The sequence below is a fragment of the Argopecten irradians genome, chromosome 9, assembly GCF_041381155.1.
Source record: "Argopecten irradians isolate NY chromosome 9, Ai_NY, whole genome shotgun sequence".
NCBI lineage: Eukaryota > Metazoa > Mollusca > Bivalvia > Pectinida > Pectinidae > Argopecten > Argopecten irradians.
Genome location: NC_091142.1, coordinates 1,901,343 through 1,919,652, shown reverse-complemented (window position 1 = coordinate 1,919,652; position 18,310 = coordinate 1,901,343). Strand labels below are relative to the sequence as shown.

The 18,310-nt window shown below is 37.9% G+C and overlaps 1 protein-coding gene across 1 annotated transcript; it reads right to left on the bottom strand.

Moving 5' to 3' along the window:
- Positions 1 to 4,842: 4,842 nt before the first annotated feature.
- LOC138331111 (tectonic-like complex member MKS1) lies at positions 4,843 to 18,256 on the bottom strand. The gene is made up of 5 exons (XM_069278572.1): positions 18,020 to 18,256; positions 13,341 to 13,494; positions 12,924 to 13,006; positions 5,470 to 5,539; positions 4,843 to 4,956 (listed from the first exon to the last, which is right to left on the bottom strand). Exons 1-5 carry the CDS (start codon positions 18,094 to 18,096, stop codon positions 4,843 to 4,845), a joined length of 498 nt encoding a protein of 165 aa, XP_069134673.1. The 5' UTR covers positions 18,097 to 18,256.
- Between the last annotated feature and the right edge of the window lie 54 nt (positions 18,257 to 18,310).

The following is an 18,310-nucleotide window of genomic DNA, read 5'->3' as shown; positions in this document are numbered from 1 at the left end:
GGATCTTGAGACCACGGTGACAGATGAAGGATACCAACTACCACATTAGGATCATGAGACCATGGTGACAGATGAAGGATACAAATTACCACATTAGGATCTTGAGACCACGGTGACAGATGAAGGATACCAACTACCTCACTAGGATCTTGAAACCACGGTGACAGATGAAGGATATCAACTACCTCACAAGGATCTTGGGACCATGGTGACAGATGAAGGATACCAACTCCCTCAGTAGGATCTCGAGACCACGGTGACAGATGAAGGATACCAACTCCTCACAAGGATCTTGAATTCATGGTGACAGATGAAGGATACCAACTACCTCACTAGTATCTTGAGACCCATGGTGACAGATGAAGGATACCAACTACCTCAATAGGATCTGGAGACCATGGTGACAGATGAAGGATACCAACTACCACACAAGGACCTCGAGATCATGGTGACAGATGAAGGTACCAATTACCAAACAAGGATCTCAAGACCACGGTGACAGATGACGGATACCAACTACCTCACCAGGATCTCGAGACCACAGTGACAGATGAAGGATATCAACTACCTCACTAGGATCTCAAGACAACGTTGACAGATGAAGGATACCAACTACCTCACTAGGATCTTGAGATCACGGTGACAGATGAAGGATACCAACTACCACACAAGGATCTCGAGACCATGCTGACAAATGAAGGATACCAACTACCACACAAGGATCTCGAGACCATGCTGACAGATGAAGGATACCAATTACCACACAAGGATCTCAATACCACAGTGACACATGAAGGATACCAACTACCTCACAAGGATCTCAAGACCATGGTGACAGATGAAGGATACCAACTACCACACAAGGACCCCGAGATCATGGTGACAGATGAAGGTACCAATTACCACACTAGGATCTCGAGACCACGATGACAGATGAAGGATACCAACTACTTCACGAGGACCTCGAGACCATGGTGACAGATGAAGGATACCTACTACCACACAAGGATCTCGATACCACGGTGACAGATGAAGGATATCAACTACCTCGTAGGTCACTAGGATCTTGAGACCATGGTGACAGATGAAGGATACCAACTACCTCACTATGATCTCAAGACCATGGTGACAGATGAAGGATACCAACTACCTCACAAGGATCATGAGACCACAGTGACAGATGAAGGATACCAACTACCACACAAGGACCTCGAGATCACGGTGACAGATGAAGGATACCAAGTACCTCACAAGGACCTCGAGATCAATGTTGACAGATGAAGGTACCAATTACCACACAAGGATCTCGAGACCACGGTGACAGATGAAGGATACCAACTACCACACCAGGATCTTGAGACCACGCTGACAGATGAAGGATACCATCTACCTCACTAGGATCTCATGACAACGTTGACAGATGAAGGATACCAACTACCTCACTAGGATCTCGAGACCACGGTGACAGATGAAGGATACCAACTACCTCACTAGGATCTCGAGACCATGGTGACAGATGAAGGATACCAACTACCACACTAGGATCTTGAAACCACAATGACAGATGAAGGATACCAACTACCACACAAGGATCTCGAGACCATGCTGACAGATGAAAGATACCAACTACCACACAAGGATCTCGAGACCATGGTGACAGATGAAGGATACCAACTACCACACAAGGACCCCGAGATCATGGTGACAGATGAAGGTACCAATTACCACACTAGGATCTCGAGACCACGGTGACAGATGAAGGATACCAACTACTTCACGAGGACCTCGAGACCATGGTCACAGATGAAGGACACCAACTACCACACAAGGACCTCGAGATCATGGTGACAGATGAAGGATACCAACTACCTCACAAGGATTTCGAGACCATAGTGACAGATGAAGGATATCAACTACCACATTAGGATCATGAGACTATGGTGACAGATGAAGGATACCAACTTCCACATTAGGATCATGAGACCATGGTGACAGATGAAGATTACCAACTACCTCACTAGGATCTCGAGACCATGGTGACAGATGAAGGATACCAACTACCACACAAAGACCTCGAGATCATGGTGACAGATGAAGGTACCAATTACCACACTAGGATCTCGAGACCACGGTGACAGATGAAGGATACCAACTACCACACCAGGATCTCGAGACCATGGTGACAGATGAAGGATACCAACTACCACACAAAGACCTCGAGATCATGGTGACAGATGAAGGTACCAATTACCACACTAGGATCTCGAGACCACAGTGACAGATGAAGGATACCAACTACCACACCAGGATCTCGAGACCATGGTGACAGATGAAGGATACCAACGACCACACAAGGATCTCGAGACCACGGTGACAGATGAAGGATATCAAGTACCTCACTAGGATCTTGAGACCATGGTGACAGATGAAGGATACCAACTACCACACTAGGATCTTGAGACCATGGTGACAGATGAGGGATACCAACTACCACACTAGGATCTCGAGACCATGGTGACAGATGAAGGATACCAACTACCTCACAAGGATCTCGAGACCATGGTGCCAGATGAAGGATACCAACTACCACACTAGGATCTTGAAACCACAATGACAGATGAAGGATACCAACTACCACACAAGGATCTCGAGACCACGGTGACAGATGAAGGATACCAACTACCACACAAGGACCCCGAGATCATGGTGACAGATGAAGGTACCAATTACCACACTAGGATCTCGAGACCACGGTGACAGATGAAGGATACCAACTACTTCACGAGGACCTCGAGACCATGGTCACAGATGAAGGATACCAACTACCACACAAGGATCTCGAGACCACGGTGACAGATGAAGGATATCAACTACCTCACTAGGATCTCGAGACCACGGTGACAGATGAAGGATACCAACTACCACACTAGGATCTCGAGACCACAGTGACAGATGAAGGATACCAACTACCTCACAAGGATCTCGAGACCACGGTGACAGATGAAGGATACCAACTACCACACAAGGACCTCGAGATCATGGTGACAGATGAAGGATACCAACTACCTCACAAGGATTTCGAGACCATAGTGACAGATGAAGGATATCAACTACCACATTAGGATCATGAGACTATGGTGACAGATGAAGGATACCAACTTCCACATTAGGATCATGAGACCATGGTGACAGATGAAGATTACCAACTACCTCACTAGGATCTCGAGACCATGGTGACAGATGAAGGATACCAACTACCACACAAAGACCTCGAGATCATGGTGACAGATGAAGGTACCAATTACCACACTAGGATCTCGAGACCACAGTGACAGATGAAGGATACCAACTACCTCACTAGGATCTTGAGACCATGGTGACAGATGAAGGATACCAACTACCTCACTAGGATCTCGAGACCACAGTGACAGATGAAGGATACCAACTACCACACAAGGATCTTGAGACCACGGTGACAGATGAAGGATACCAACTACCACACTAGGATCTCGAGACCATGGTGACAGATGAAGGATACCAACTACCACACTAGGATCTCGAGACCATGGTGACAGATGAAGGATACCAACTACCTCACAAGGATCTCGAAACCACGGTGACAGATAAAGGATACCAACTACCACACAAGGACCTCAAGATCACGGTGACAGATGAAGGATACCAACTACCTCACAAGGATTTCGAGACCATAGTGACAGATGAAGGATATCAACTACCACATTAGGATCTCGAGATCATGGTGACAGATGAAGGATACCAACTACCTCACAAGGATCTCGTGACCACGGTGACAGATGAATCATACCAACTACCTCACTAGGATCTCGAGACCTATGGTGACAGATGAAGGATAACAACTACCTCACTAGGATCTCTAGACCCACGGTGACAGATGAAGGATACCAACTACCTCACTAGGATCTCGAGACCACGGTGACAGATGAATCATACCAACTACCTCACTAGGATCTTGAAATCATGGTGACAGATGAAGGATACCAACTACCTCACTAGGATCTCGAGATCACAGTGAAAAATGAAGGATACCAACTACCACACAAGGACCTTGAGATCACGGTGACAGATGAAGAATACCAACTACCACACTAGGATCTCGCGACCACGGTGATAGATGAAGGACTCCAACTACCACACTAGGATCTCGAGACCTTGGTGACAGATGAAGGATACCAACTACTTCACAAGGATCTCGAGACATTGTTGACAGATGAAGGATACCAACTACCACACAAGGACCTGGAGATCACGGTGACAGATGAAGGATACCAACTACCACACTAGGATCTCGCGACCACGGTGATAGATGAAGGACACCAACTATCACACTAGGATATCGAGACCATGGTGACAGATGAAGGATACCAACTACTTCACAAGGATCTGGAGACCACTTTGACAGATGAAGGATACCAACTAACACACGGATCTCTAGACCACAGTGATAGATGAATCATACCAACTACCCCACTAGGATGTCGAGACCCACGGTGACAGATGAAGGATACCAACTACCTCACTAGAATCTCGAGACCACGGTGACGGATGAAGGATACAAACTACCACACAAGGATCTCGAGACCTCGGTGACAGATGAAGGATACCAACTACCTCACAAGGATCTCGAGACCTCGGTGACAGTTGAAGGATACAAACTACCACACAAGGATCTCGAGACCACAGTGACAGTTGAAGAGCCACCTTTTAATCATTCTAACTATGATTTTGATTTAAAGAAATCACTTTTTCGTTGACATCATTTAAAATGTCTTACATAAAGATTTCAAGCAGTACATTATTGAGTTACCTGTTAACATCTTTCCTGCCACCTCCGACTTTCCTCCTTCGTAGGTGACTCATTTTCTCTGTGAGAATGGATGGCTTTTCATTGGCTGATGTTGTTATATACTGGACTAACTGTAAATATGATAAACAAGATTGACAGGGCTCTATGTAATGATATGGTTTTACATGCAGTGAATATTTCGGTGAATATTTCTTACCCATGTCACTAGTGCAACATGTCCCCTTTATCAGACACATTACACTTGTCACATATTCCTGTGTAACATTATCATTACATTTACTTCTAACCTCAAGGAAATGTTAGCATTTTGGAGTATTTTATGTTTGGAGCCTTCATTAAGATTACAACATTTACTGGTTGTGTTTATAGGTTAAATTGTTTCTAAACTGTTTCAGTTACATGAGATTTACTCAAGGAAAGATTATGTTTAATACAGTGAGCATTCAAAGGGGAATAAACAATTATTTGAATTAAACAATGTGCAACATTCAAGTTGAAGCTAATGACATTCAACAGTAAGGAATAGCCACACACATAAGTTGATACATGAAGTCTTCAGACAGTCCTGAACCAGAATAAATATGATTTAAGGCAGTTTTAGGACCTTCTGATGTTTTTCTTACCTCATCACTTTGACTGAATTTGTCGTGGTCTACATACGTAAATAAACGGTTGTTTGGCTTCCCTTTCTCCCTGTAGGTATAAACATGGAAATTTAAATCAAAGATATTTGTTTTCTGTATTTTTTCAATATAATTACTTGGGTAGGTAACAGCAAAGGGAACTAACTTGATGTACAGTTGGTAGTAGACTAAAGGTACACATTGTGCACACAGTGTGAACTACGAGTGGACACGGAGTGCACGAGGTTTAGACTACAGGTAGACACGGAGTGCACGAAGTTTAGACTACAGGTAGACACGGAGTGCACGAGGTTTAGACTACAGGTAGACACGGAGTGCACTATATGTGAACACGGTGTCCACTACAGGTGGACATCGTGTCCAGGTAAAATGTCCACTACATCCAGACCACAGACAGACTAGATGATGTGCCACAGAGATATGAGAAAATATGTATTTATTCTGCAGTCTATGTGGAATTTGATAGATAGAAATACTTATTGCGATCAGAAACATAATATTTATTGCAACATAAAAATTGCCGTCGATGACTGGAAATCATTCGTACTGTAATGTTTATTTGAATAGATACATATAAAGTAAAATGTATCAATACATATTATCATACAATTTAATTTATAAATAAGGACGTTTATTAGAAGTTATAAAAGCAAATTAACTGCGTTGCAAATTAACTGCATACGGTAAACCACATACTGGTTATGTCTCATCAATGGATAGTTCAAGTCCGCATTTTCCCAGTAAAAACTATTTTTCTTAGCTAGTGATATGTAGTTTAATGATGAAATTCTTTTTCGTACACATAAAGTGATGAACCTTGCGTGGAGTAAGATTTTTAGTGTAAGCAAATCGTCGCCGAAGAGATATTTTGATCGGCAAAATATTTTGATTAAAAAGAACAGATTGATGGACATAATAAAAGCAAGGACATATAAACAAAAACAAATAAATTATTCATAGAATGTTTAACTATTTATTGTTATGTATGACACTAAATACATGTAGTTATGAGGTAAGGGAGATAACTCCTATAGCTTTATTCTCAATACATCCTATAAAGTTCATATCATTGATTTAGGTTATAGAACTTTCTAGAATATTATCATGTACGTGTATAAACAAATATGTTTGTAAACATGTTGATTATAAGTAGAGATCTAGAATGATCTATTTCCAGAAAGTTCTGTGTGTTTATTTGTTTACTGTTTTTAGTTAGATATTTCTAGAAGTAGAAGGTTCTCCAATATTCTTGAATTAGAGTTTAGTTATATATACTCCAACTGTAATGAGACCTGCAATTAGACATATCAAGAATTGTACAGCGCCATATAAGATTCTATTGGGAGAGCTATTGTGACTTTATATGTGGATTATTACAACACTTTGTGTGGATTTATTCATATTGCCTGGAACTTTACAAATCATCTGTGGACATTCATTTTCCGTGTGGATTTGTGATTATTGTTAATTTGAAACCTGGAGGGATCAAGGATTATACCAGGACGTTCGCATACAGATAAGTAACACTTTAAATCATCGTATTACTCTTATACCACCACCAATTACTTTAGATATTGTAAACCATCTCTGTATAATATTGTATATATAATTAAATTGCGTTTTGAATTTAGCTGCTGGTTTCTCATTTCTGTTATTCGTTCTTGTCACAGTATGTATGGAATATAGTTTTCTAAACGGCAAGGTGCGTAAAATAGTTTTGCTACATGGAACCTGGCATGTTGAAAAGCATTGGAAAAATGAGAAATCGTCCATAGACGTTAAAAATCGGCATTAGAAATTACACTTTATTGTGTCAACCGATTGAGGAACCTGTAAGCACTGGCTTAAGAAAGCAAAAATTTATTATCGGGCATGTGGCTGCTCGTGAGCATCAACGCTGTTTAAAGGATCGATCGCTAAAATGTAGGTCACATGCCTGATAACAAATCAAACAGACAGAATCAAAATAAATCCAACTTCTACCCATTTAAACTGTAGATTCATAGTTGTTGATTAGATTCTGAATTTTTCATAATTATTTTAATTCTAGAAACCTTGATAATTTGAAAATATCCTATTCTGACCTTCTTTTACAAACCGCTTGAGTTACGTGATAACAATGTATGATCCATACATGTAGTATATTGCACACTTAAAATTTGCCTGCTCGAAAGGTAGACCCTAGGCTAGGACTGCAGTTGCCATGGTCAATTGCACTTCATACTGTTCTATCAACCACACCACGGGTATGATAATCTAAATTACCTAACATTGGTCAGATTGGGGCCAGGGGCCTGGGGGCCTTCTTTGGGCACCCTTCAATATGTTCAGTCAAGTGTATCACAGACTAACAACACCTGTATACGTGCCTTATCCCGACCCCAGGAGGTCCATTTATAGCATGCTGTACTTAGGTGGCAGCCTCTCTACATACATACATTGTACTCATCACACAAATACATACAGTTATACAACAATGCTAGTCAGTAGGGATATGTGTTTTAAATGGTAGTGCATTTTATTTTATTTGTTAATGAAGCTTATATATTAAAATTAAAAATAATCTAAATACCAAGTGTATAATTAAATAAAATATTTATTTCAAGATTATTGGAATATCATATTTCATCCAATATATTTTCATTAATTTAATTATTTTTACACTGGCTTTTTACATATATCAGAAACCTGATTATCATGACTATAAAATACCATATTACAATGTTGAATAAGTACCTAATCTAAATTAATTTTGATAATTCAAGGTTGTGACAGACATGCTTGATTTACGCATTTTACAGCTCCCGTCAGCTCCACTTTACGGCTGCCTGTCATGACAATAATTGAGGTGTATTCAGCATCACTTAATATATGTTTTGCCAGCTAGTTTTTACCTCAACCCAATCTACCCCCCCCCCCCCCCCGGGAAACGGTGTACATGTTTACCCAGGCTCTACAACAAGCATGTACATGTATCTAATAAGAATGGTACTTATTATGTGTTTCAAACTCATGAACTTATATATGTGCAGCGGGATTGGACTGGGTGATCATCGGTGACCAGGTAGCTCAGTCGGTAGAGCACTCGGCTAGTATTCTGAGGGTCCCGGGTTCGAATCCCGGTCTGGCCGCTGCATTTTCTCCTCTCCTGTTACAAAATTGGCGCCCAACTAAATAACCCACGGTGGTGGTGTTTGGAAGGGTCTCGTATGTCTTCGGGGGCGAAGACTTCGAGAAAGGAGGGAGGAGTGTAGCGGGAGTGGACTGGGTGATAATCGGTGACCAGGTAGCTCAGTCGGTAGAGCACTCGGCTAGTATTCTGAGGGTCACGGGTTCGAATCCCGGTCTGGCCGCTGCATTTTCTCCTCTCCTGTTACTTATGATTTTTAAACGGTAAAGTATATTTGTTTGTCTTAACAAACTTCCATAGAAACAATTCTAAAAACACATATTATATAAAGATACTGCCCACATTCTCATAAAGCCGTGCAAACACAGAAGGCAACGATTCTGCCCTCTGGCCATCTATCGATGGTCACCTTGTTGCTAATTGAGGCACCTGTATAGCTGGATACTGGGGCTTACCTGTATGTTTAACAAGTTATAATTATTGGACCATGACACAATATACGGTCAAGATAACTTGCGGGGTTGGGTAATTGTAGGTAGACTAGCCATCAAATAGTGGAGGACATCATATAGTTTGAAGTGGATTTAATTCTGCATGATCTTTTAAAGACGTTCAGTTTTTAATAAAGAATATGTAATTAAGCTATTTTTACGTACAATACTTTTAGAACTTAAAATAGCAAGAAAAATATTATAAAAGTGTATATATTTTAATGAAAGGCGATCTACAAGGGTATCGCTAGACAACTGATTGATAGCTATATAGGCACCAAATCTTTTTGTTTAAAAGCTATGTACATGTATTACCCGGTATATGATTGTATTACTGATAGCTTATTATAATAGAAAAAGTGTCTCAAAAACACATTAGGACTGGTTTTTGCTGCAATTCAAAGTTGTTTTTGACTTGTGAAAATGCTTGTATTTACTATTTCATGTAAATGATATATATAAATATATATATTTTTCATGCAATTTACCCATAAAACATTTACTTTTGAAAACGTAATATAGACAATTTAAGATATGAAATGGAAACTACTGATATATAATTAAATGATCTTTATTACTTTTGCAGTGAAAAGGTTTTATTCACGTATACTAAAAAAATATCGTATTATATAGTTATATATACTCTACATTAAATTGTAGATGTTGTAATTAAAAAAAAAATAAACACTTAAAAATCATAATTATGTATTATTTCAAATTGAAGAACTTATTCTTCCCCGATCCCTAACTGTAACACATCACCTTGTCAGTCTAGGTCTCAATGTATCTGGACACGATGTCCGCCTGTAGTGGACACCGTGTTCACACGTAGTGCACTCCCAGCGGCGTAGCTATAGGTCTGGATAAGCCTGCATGCCTGGGGTGCAGGGGGCAACAGCCCCCTGCTCAGGGTCCAGGGGCAAAGCCCCGGTAGGGGGTATGGGGGGGGGGCTGACGGGAAATTGTTACAATGTAGTAACCATTTTACTTTTTTGGTAACTTTTAACGTATATACCAATGGTTAAATGGAGGACACGATATTTAGGTGATAACCATGCAAAACTATATACATTGTATACATACTAGACTCCCGTGACAAGTGCTCGAACAAAAAACACAGATTTTGGTTGTAATATTAAATTAGTAAGTAATGGGAGAATTTTGTGTTATTTAAACTGATGAAAAACTTACGGAGAATATTTTAAACTAAATTAAAATTAAGTTTACGTGTTGGTTTGTTTATGACAGCGAGTCAAAGACTACTGTCAAAATGGTGGAGATTGCGTAAGAAGGGACCAGTCTTCGACCACCTCAATACAAAAAAATAAATATTGTATTAATGACCTATTTATCTACTTATCCTGTTCTATTTCTAACAATTACAACAAAAACAATTCTTTTCTAAATCAAAAATCTGTTCATATTCGACAAAAATAAAAGTCAACTATTTTGTGACACCGGAAATCACAGATTAACACGCATTTTAACGGGGCGGGAAGTGAACCAAAATTGATCAATTCACTTTTTCGTTACTAAGGCCAAGAACATGTTGCAATTGCTTTAAGTTGTTTTGCTATCATTTTTAAGATAATTATATGTTTTTAGAATATTTCTAACTTTTCATGCGATGTTGTTTATTTTGGTATTCGTAAGTGTTTCCCGATTCAAAATCCACAATTGCTTAAGGGATTTTGGTGAAGAAGTCTTCTTCTTTAGTTTAAGTCTAATATTCTCTTCGACATAATTCGAACATATTTAACAACTTGATAACCGAAAATATATAGACTATTCTAATAAATTTCCAGAATGGCCAATCTTCAAGTCTTTCAAATGTGGACAAAGTTAGGTTAGGCATACAGTTGGGCATATCATATGTATTTATACATAATTTATATTCTGCAGCGTCACGTGTATTCAAATGTTGTGTTTTTTCTGACTGTTCAAAAATGTAAGTCAGATTATTTTTTGCATGCTTGAGCATGCAAGCATGCACGGGCGCTACGCCACTGACTCCGTGTCTACCTGTAGTCTAAATCTTGTGCACTCCGTGTCTACCTGTAGTCTAAACCTCGTGCACTCCGTGTCTACCTCTAGTCTAAACGTAGTGCACTCCGTGTGCACAAGGGTGTAACCTTTAGTCTAAAACCAACTGTAATACACCAGCAAAGGGAACTAACTCTATGTAATACACCAGCAAAGGGAACTAACTCTATATATTACTCCAGCAAAGGGAACTAACTCTATGTAATACAACAGCTAAGGGAACTAACTCTATGTAAAACAATAAGCAAATGGAACTAATTCTATATATTACACCAGCAAAGGGAACTAACTTTATATATTACACCAGCAAAGGGAACTAACTCTATGTAATACACCAGCTAAGGGAACTTACTCTATGTAAAACAATAAGCAAATGGAACTAATTCTATATAATACACCAGCAAAGGGAACTAACTCTATGTAATACAACAGTAAAGGGAACTAACTCCACATAATACACTAGCAAAGGGAACTAACTCTATGGTATACACAAGAAAAGGAAACTAACTCTATTCACGTGTTCCATTTAGCGAAACATTCTGGATGTGCCAACTTGGAAGGGGTTCATTATTATGAATCATTATTAAACACTCACGGTTCTTTCATGTTCTAAGAACGCGAAATCCAAGATGGTGGACAACAGCCTGGTGTTATACCAGTAGTAAATAAATGATATTGGAAATGCTATGCTTCATATTGAAAACACTAACAACGATAATTAAACTTTGCTCTTTCATTTTTGTTGTTTGTTGATAAGAAAGACACTTTTCCCGGATGTAACATGAGAAGTTCAGTTGTAATTTCTGTAAAACATGTACAAATACCTTAACCAGATTTAGTAAACAGGACCAAGAATGGTTTGGTTTGGTTTGTTTAGTTTTACGTCCTATTAACAGCCAGGGTCATGTAAGGACGTGCCAGGTTTGTTGGTGGAGGAAAGCCGGAGTACCCGGAGAAAAACCATGAATGGCGGAGAAACCGTAAAATAGTGTTCAACATATATGCAGAGATTTGTTGACTAGGACATCGTTCACCAGCAGCCATATTGGTTCCAACTTGGAACTCTCAAATAAGACGTGCAAGACAAACCAGTTCATTCCAGCAGAACATCATGTACCATTTAGCGGAACATCAGGATCGCTCAAGAAAAACCGGAATGTTCCGCTAAATGGAACAGGCTTATTGCAATACACTAGCAAAGGGAACTAACTCTATATAATACTTGAGGAAAGGAACCTAACCCTGTATAATACATAAGTGTCCTATTATTCACAACAAAAACTTGTTTTTTACACAAGTGTTGAACAAGCAATGGTTATACAGTCTTGACAAGCACTCGTTTTAATTGATCCAAGCAAAGAGCTCAACAAAAGCTTTAAAGCAAATGGGATTTAAAGATTCTTCACTGCTGACAAATGGTATTTTTTCACTATCAAAAACAGGAACAGACGATTTAGTGTTTTTCTTAAGTTACAAAAGTTACTTACTTTACACTATAACCACCATTGAGAAGTTTGAGCTTCTAATTTTACTTCAAGTTAAAAATATGAAAAATAATTAATTTCATCCCGAAAAAATTCCTTGGCACTATATCCTATATGGAATTAAGTACTGATTGTGCATACACCAAAGGCAAAAGACATTATTTTATACTATTTTTTGTGTTAATTAGACATATATACATGATTAAACACCAATTATTGTTCAAATGATGAATATCATTTATGCTCTGTCGGCGGTGGAGCATCTTTAAAGTAGATGATAATTACAGAATCTCCATGACGTCCTTGTGGTATTTCATTTCCATGACTCCTTCACAGTTTGCCTCATTGCCATACTGTTCAATTTCTCTCTGAAAACATCAACAATTTTCTTTTATCTTGATGTTACAAAATAAACATCTCTTTTTGTCACAACTGTGTTTTGATTATTTCATCACTCAATAATTGTCATGTGTTCAGGATTAAAAGTCCCAAAGGGCCTATTATGCCCATCAGAATATATCATTGATCAGCAAACTTTTTTATACAATTTTGACAAAAATGCTGATTTATAGCATTCTTTGACCAATGCATAATTAAAATCTTCTTAAATATTACTGATTTTATTCATATTATGTATAGTTAATTGTTAGCTTTTCAAAAACATGTTGATATATTACATTATGACATAAATAAAAAAATTACCAGACAGAAAACTTTTTCCTGCCAACGAAAAACATTTTCCTCTTCATCTTTCTGAACTTCATCAGACATGCTTTGCATCTCCACATTTTGATTTTCTTTTTCCTCCACTTGCTGGGGAACAATGCTTGATGAAGTCACCCGTTCTAATTTGACTCTGAAAATATCAATTGATTTTTTTTTCATTATTTAATTAGGCCAAAAAAAATGTCTGTTTAGGGTTACATTGAAAATATTAAGGTCGGTAAGTCAGGAGGATTTAAAAAATAACTTTTTTATTGTTTTTCACTCTAAAATAATGGCCGGAACCGGATTCTGAGATCGAAATCCCAACATATAATTTTTTTTTCGTAGAGAAGTTGAAAAAAAATTAGGACTGGGGGTAAAAAATTAAGGTCGGTCGGGTAACCCTTAACAGACATATTATTTTTTTGGGTCTTACATGTATTCCCACACAAAATGTGCACATCTACACACAAAATGAGCACATCCCCACACAAAATGAGCACATCCCTACACAAAATGAGCACATCCCTACACAAAATGAGCACATCCCTACACAAAATGAGCACATCCCAACACAAAATGAGCACATCCCTACACAAAATGAGCACATCCCCACACAAAATGAGCACATCCCTACACAAAATGAGCACATCCCCACACAAAATATACACATCCACATGCAAAATGTACACACAAAATGTGTAGATTTCCACACAAAATCTTATGACCAGCCACAACAGGCAGTCATAATCTCATGATCAGTTAAGTTAATCTTTGTGAATATATATACCGTATTCAACCCAATAAGCGCCCAGCACAGGGACCTGGCACGAAAATTTTTAACCAACAGTATACATATATATATATTATAGTATCAAGGGTATGAACTCGGCGGTCGAGACAAACGGACCTATTTTTTCAAAACCGTGATTATTTTAATAAATGGATTCTATACAACATTGACGGATATCTTACCTTAAAGAGAAATAATTTTTCTTTCCATTGAGTGCTTGATGAACAAAATTGGCCAAGTATTGACGAAGTTATGGCTTGATGAATCAGGAAATTTGCTAAAAATATGCTAGGTAGACATTTCCCTGTCCGGTCGAAATGTCGTCTCGGCTCTAATGGGTACCTCAAAAACCAAGCCAAAATCACAAAATCTACGCTTGTGGTGGTAAACAGTACCCATAACTGTGTTCATCCACAATCTCCTTTGGAGGTGTCATGACCCGTACTTTGTAGAAACTCCATTTAAACATCGTGTAGCTCACTTACTTTAATCGTCACCGCCATGTTCATTTTTCTCTCGGAACGCTTCTCGAGTTTACACACAAGCACAACATTACATAATTTGCATAATGTAGTCATGATATGTAAAGTCAAGAAGAGTTCCGAGAGAAAAATGAACATGGCGGTGACGGGTAAAGTAAGTGAGCTACACGATGTTTAAATGGAGTTTCTACAAAGTACGGGTCATGACACCTCCAAAGTAGATTGTGGATGAACACAGTTATGGGTACTCTTTACCACCACAAGCGTAGATTTTGTGATTTTGGCTTGGTTTTTGAGGTGCCCATTAGAGCCGAGACGACATTTCGACCGGACAGGGAAATGTCTACCTAGCATATTTTTAGCAAATTTCCCGATTCATCAAGCCATAACTTCGTCAATACTTGGCCAATTTTGTTCATCAAGGACTCAATGGAAAGAAAAATTATTTCTCTTTAAGGTAAGATATCCGTCAATGTTGTATAGAACCCATTTATTAAAATAATCACGGTTTTAAAAAAATCGGTCCGTTTTTCTCGACCGCCGAGTTCATACCCTTGATACTATAATATATATATATGTATATTATTGGTTAATTTTTTTCGTGCCAGGTACCTGTGGCGCCCAGGGCATTTAAAAAATTGAAAAAATGAAATGGTGCTACTCGGACGAAATTATTGTAAATATATATAGTTTTGTGTAGTTTTGGTCTTTATTTATGCCTGAGCATCTGAAATTGAGGCCTCAAAGAGGGCAAGGGGCCCTTATTTTGGGGGAATTTGGCATAAATTTGAAATAATTTCAATTGGAAATGGGGCCCATTTATCGGTCCCAAAAAGCTCTTAGAAAAAGCCCTGGGAGGGGTGGGTAATTGTACTCGCACTTTTTGAAGGAGAGAGGTACTTTAACTTATTTCTGTGCAAACCTTAAACTTAACAGAGATATTTTGATAAAAGTTATATGGTTATAGTATAAAGTTAGTAATCAATGAAAAACAATCAATTGTGCAAATAATTATCTGAAACAAGAGTACACTTGATGAAGACTCTTAAAAAAACGACGGGAATTACTACTACGTTTCTTCTGATTTATTTCTAAATGTAAGCGCTTTTACTAATTGAATTGAGTAATACAAATATTTGTAATGGTTATTTGTACACCTTCACACAATTTTATGGGGTGATTGACAGATTTTCAATGGGTATTTTACTTGTGTACTCAAGTCACACTCACAGGAAAATACAAAATATTCACATTTTAAAAATCAATAATAAAAGCATTCATCAAAGGTAAACCCATAAAAGGGATTTAAAACATAATCTTACACTGACATTTCGTTTTAAATCTGAACTTCAATGTCATTTATGTGACTTACCAATGTTTCGCCTGGCAATAGAGTATGACGTTGAGATATATTATTTTGTAGTCACATTCACACATTTTTGCTTAAAGTGAATGTATAAATGTTTTACGCTATAAATCAGGTTTTTTTCTGGTTACGTATTTAATGTCAGTAATTTAGTAAGGCTAATATAAAAATGGTTTCTAGCATTAATTCAATGAATACAATTAGCTATACTGGCAGGCAACCAGTTCTCGCTGAGTACCAATTCTCGACATGATCGCACACATATTTTCAGACGATCTTTTTTTTAGATGACTTAATTGACATTAAATTGTGTGAAAATCAAACAGATACACATGCGATGGCGAGAACATTGGTACTCGGCCGGCGAGAACTAGTCGCCTGCCAGTAGGTTTGGTAAGAAATAAATCGTCTTACGGGTCAGGGGAGATAACTCTTTCAAAGTTACATATGTCATCTAAAATACATTCATATTAAAGATGCTCCACCGCCGACAGAGCATAAATGATATTCATCATTTGAACAATAATTGGTGTTTAATCATGTATATATATATGTGTAATTAACACAAAAAATAATATAAAATAATGTCTTTTGCCTTTGGTGCATGCACAATCAGTACTTAATTCCATATAGGATATAGTGGTACGGATTTTTTTCGGGATGCAATTAATTATTTTTCATATTTTTAACTTGAAGTAAAATTAGAAGCTCAAACTTTTCATTGGTGGTAAAGGTGTAAAGTAAGTAACTTTTGTAACTGAAGAAAAATACTAAATCGTCTGCTCCTGTTTTTAATAGTGAAAAAATACCATTTGTCAGCGGTGGAGCATCTCTAAATTATTAATCATAAAAAAAATATTCAAATGTTTGGTAATACATCATGTATCAACTGCATTGCTCTCAAATAGGCTAGGCTTTGCCTAGGGCTGAAACGATTAGTCGAATAATCGGAGGCGATTAGATTAATGAAGCTAATTGCTGATAATCGATTAAAGATTTTATTAATCGTTAATCGTAACATGCATAGCCAGTGCATTGTAAGCTGACTAAACACGTTGACAGATCATGGATTTCTGAGTAAGTCATTCCGACTGGAGTTTCATCTCTTTATGTACATGTTTTGAACTCAACAAAGCATATATGATGTGAGAAATACTTGTTAAATTACGTCTCTGTGGAAGTTAAAGTCATTAATCAATGAAAAAGTGGATGTCATGAGAAAGCTTGCAACACGCTGTTCGCCAATTTTCACTAGCAATCGACTCCATGTTGTTACGTCATGGAGGCCTAATCGTCGCCGGAACGCTCGGGAGCGGAAGGAGCAGTAATCTTGAACATTTAAATTTTACTATTGCATGTGTTTATCATATAAAAAGATTGTTTTTGTTCATATTGTAATTGAATATAAGAGTTGTTGATTTCTTTTATTTTTTTTTTATCACGGAAATAAAAAAGTTCATTGACGAAAATTTGGTCATGTCGCTTCGTGGCGATCCAAATTTGGTTGATTAGTCGTACGTGTGAAGGTCACGTCAAAACAGCGGGTTAGCAGACTTGATTTAAACGATGTTACGGAAGACGATACAGGAACGGAATTCAGAGCTTATTTGGGATAAAATACGTTTGTTTTGTCAATAAATCTATTCTTATTTGTTGGTAAGCTTATACTATATATAAGGCATGTCCTCTGTCATATTATACGGTAGGTGTTATTATTAGTTGATAACAAAACATGGCGGACGTTTTCAGTAGTCAGTAGTGAAAAAATATAGTTGCCTTCAATTCAAACGATTAATCGATTAGTAATCGATTACATGTGACCGAATAATCGAATACAAAAAATACTAATCGTTTCAGCCCTAGCTTTGCCTAAATTTATGTTATACAATAACCTTAAAAAATGAAACATTTGTACGTAACTACATGTAAACAATCAGGTTACACGCCACACATACAACTATCAGACATATACTGCTTTCTCCATTGACAGAAATTCATGAGATAGTAAGTAAAAATTAAGTTTTGTCATAATTACTTGATGTTGAGATTTTTGATGGGGTCATTAGAGCGATAATACGCAGCGCCAAGATCAGGCTCATACAGGTCCGCCATTGCCGCACAAAAACTGGATCTTTCATAGGCTTGTAACCAGCTTCCTGGTCAAGCGTCAAAGCAACGCCGATGAATTTGAAGGCTTTCATTTATACGATCATGACTATACAACTGGTACAATATTAACTGTAAACAAAATCTCGTCCGACCTATACAGAGACCTCTGAAACTTCTAGATCTATCTGCTTTAAAATCAGGATAATTTTATATTATA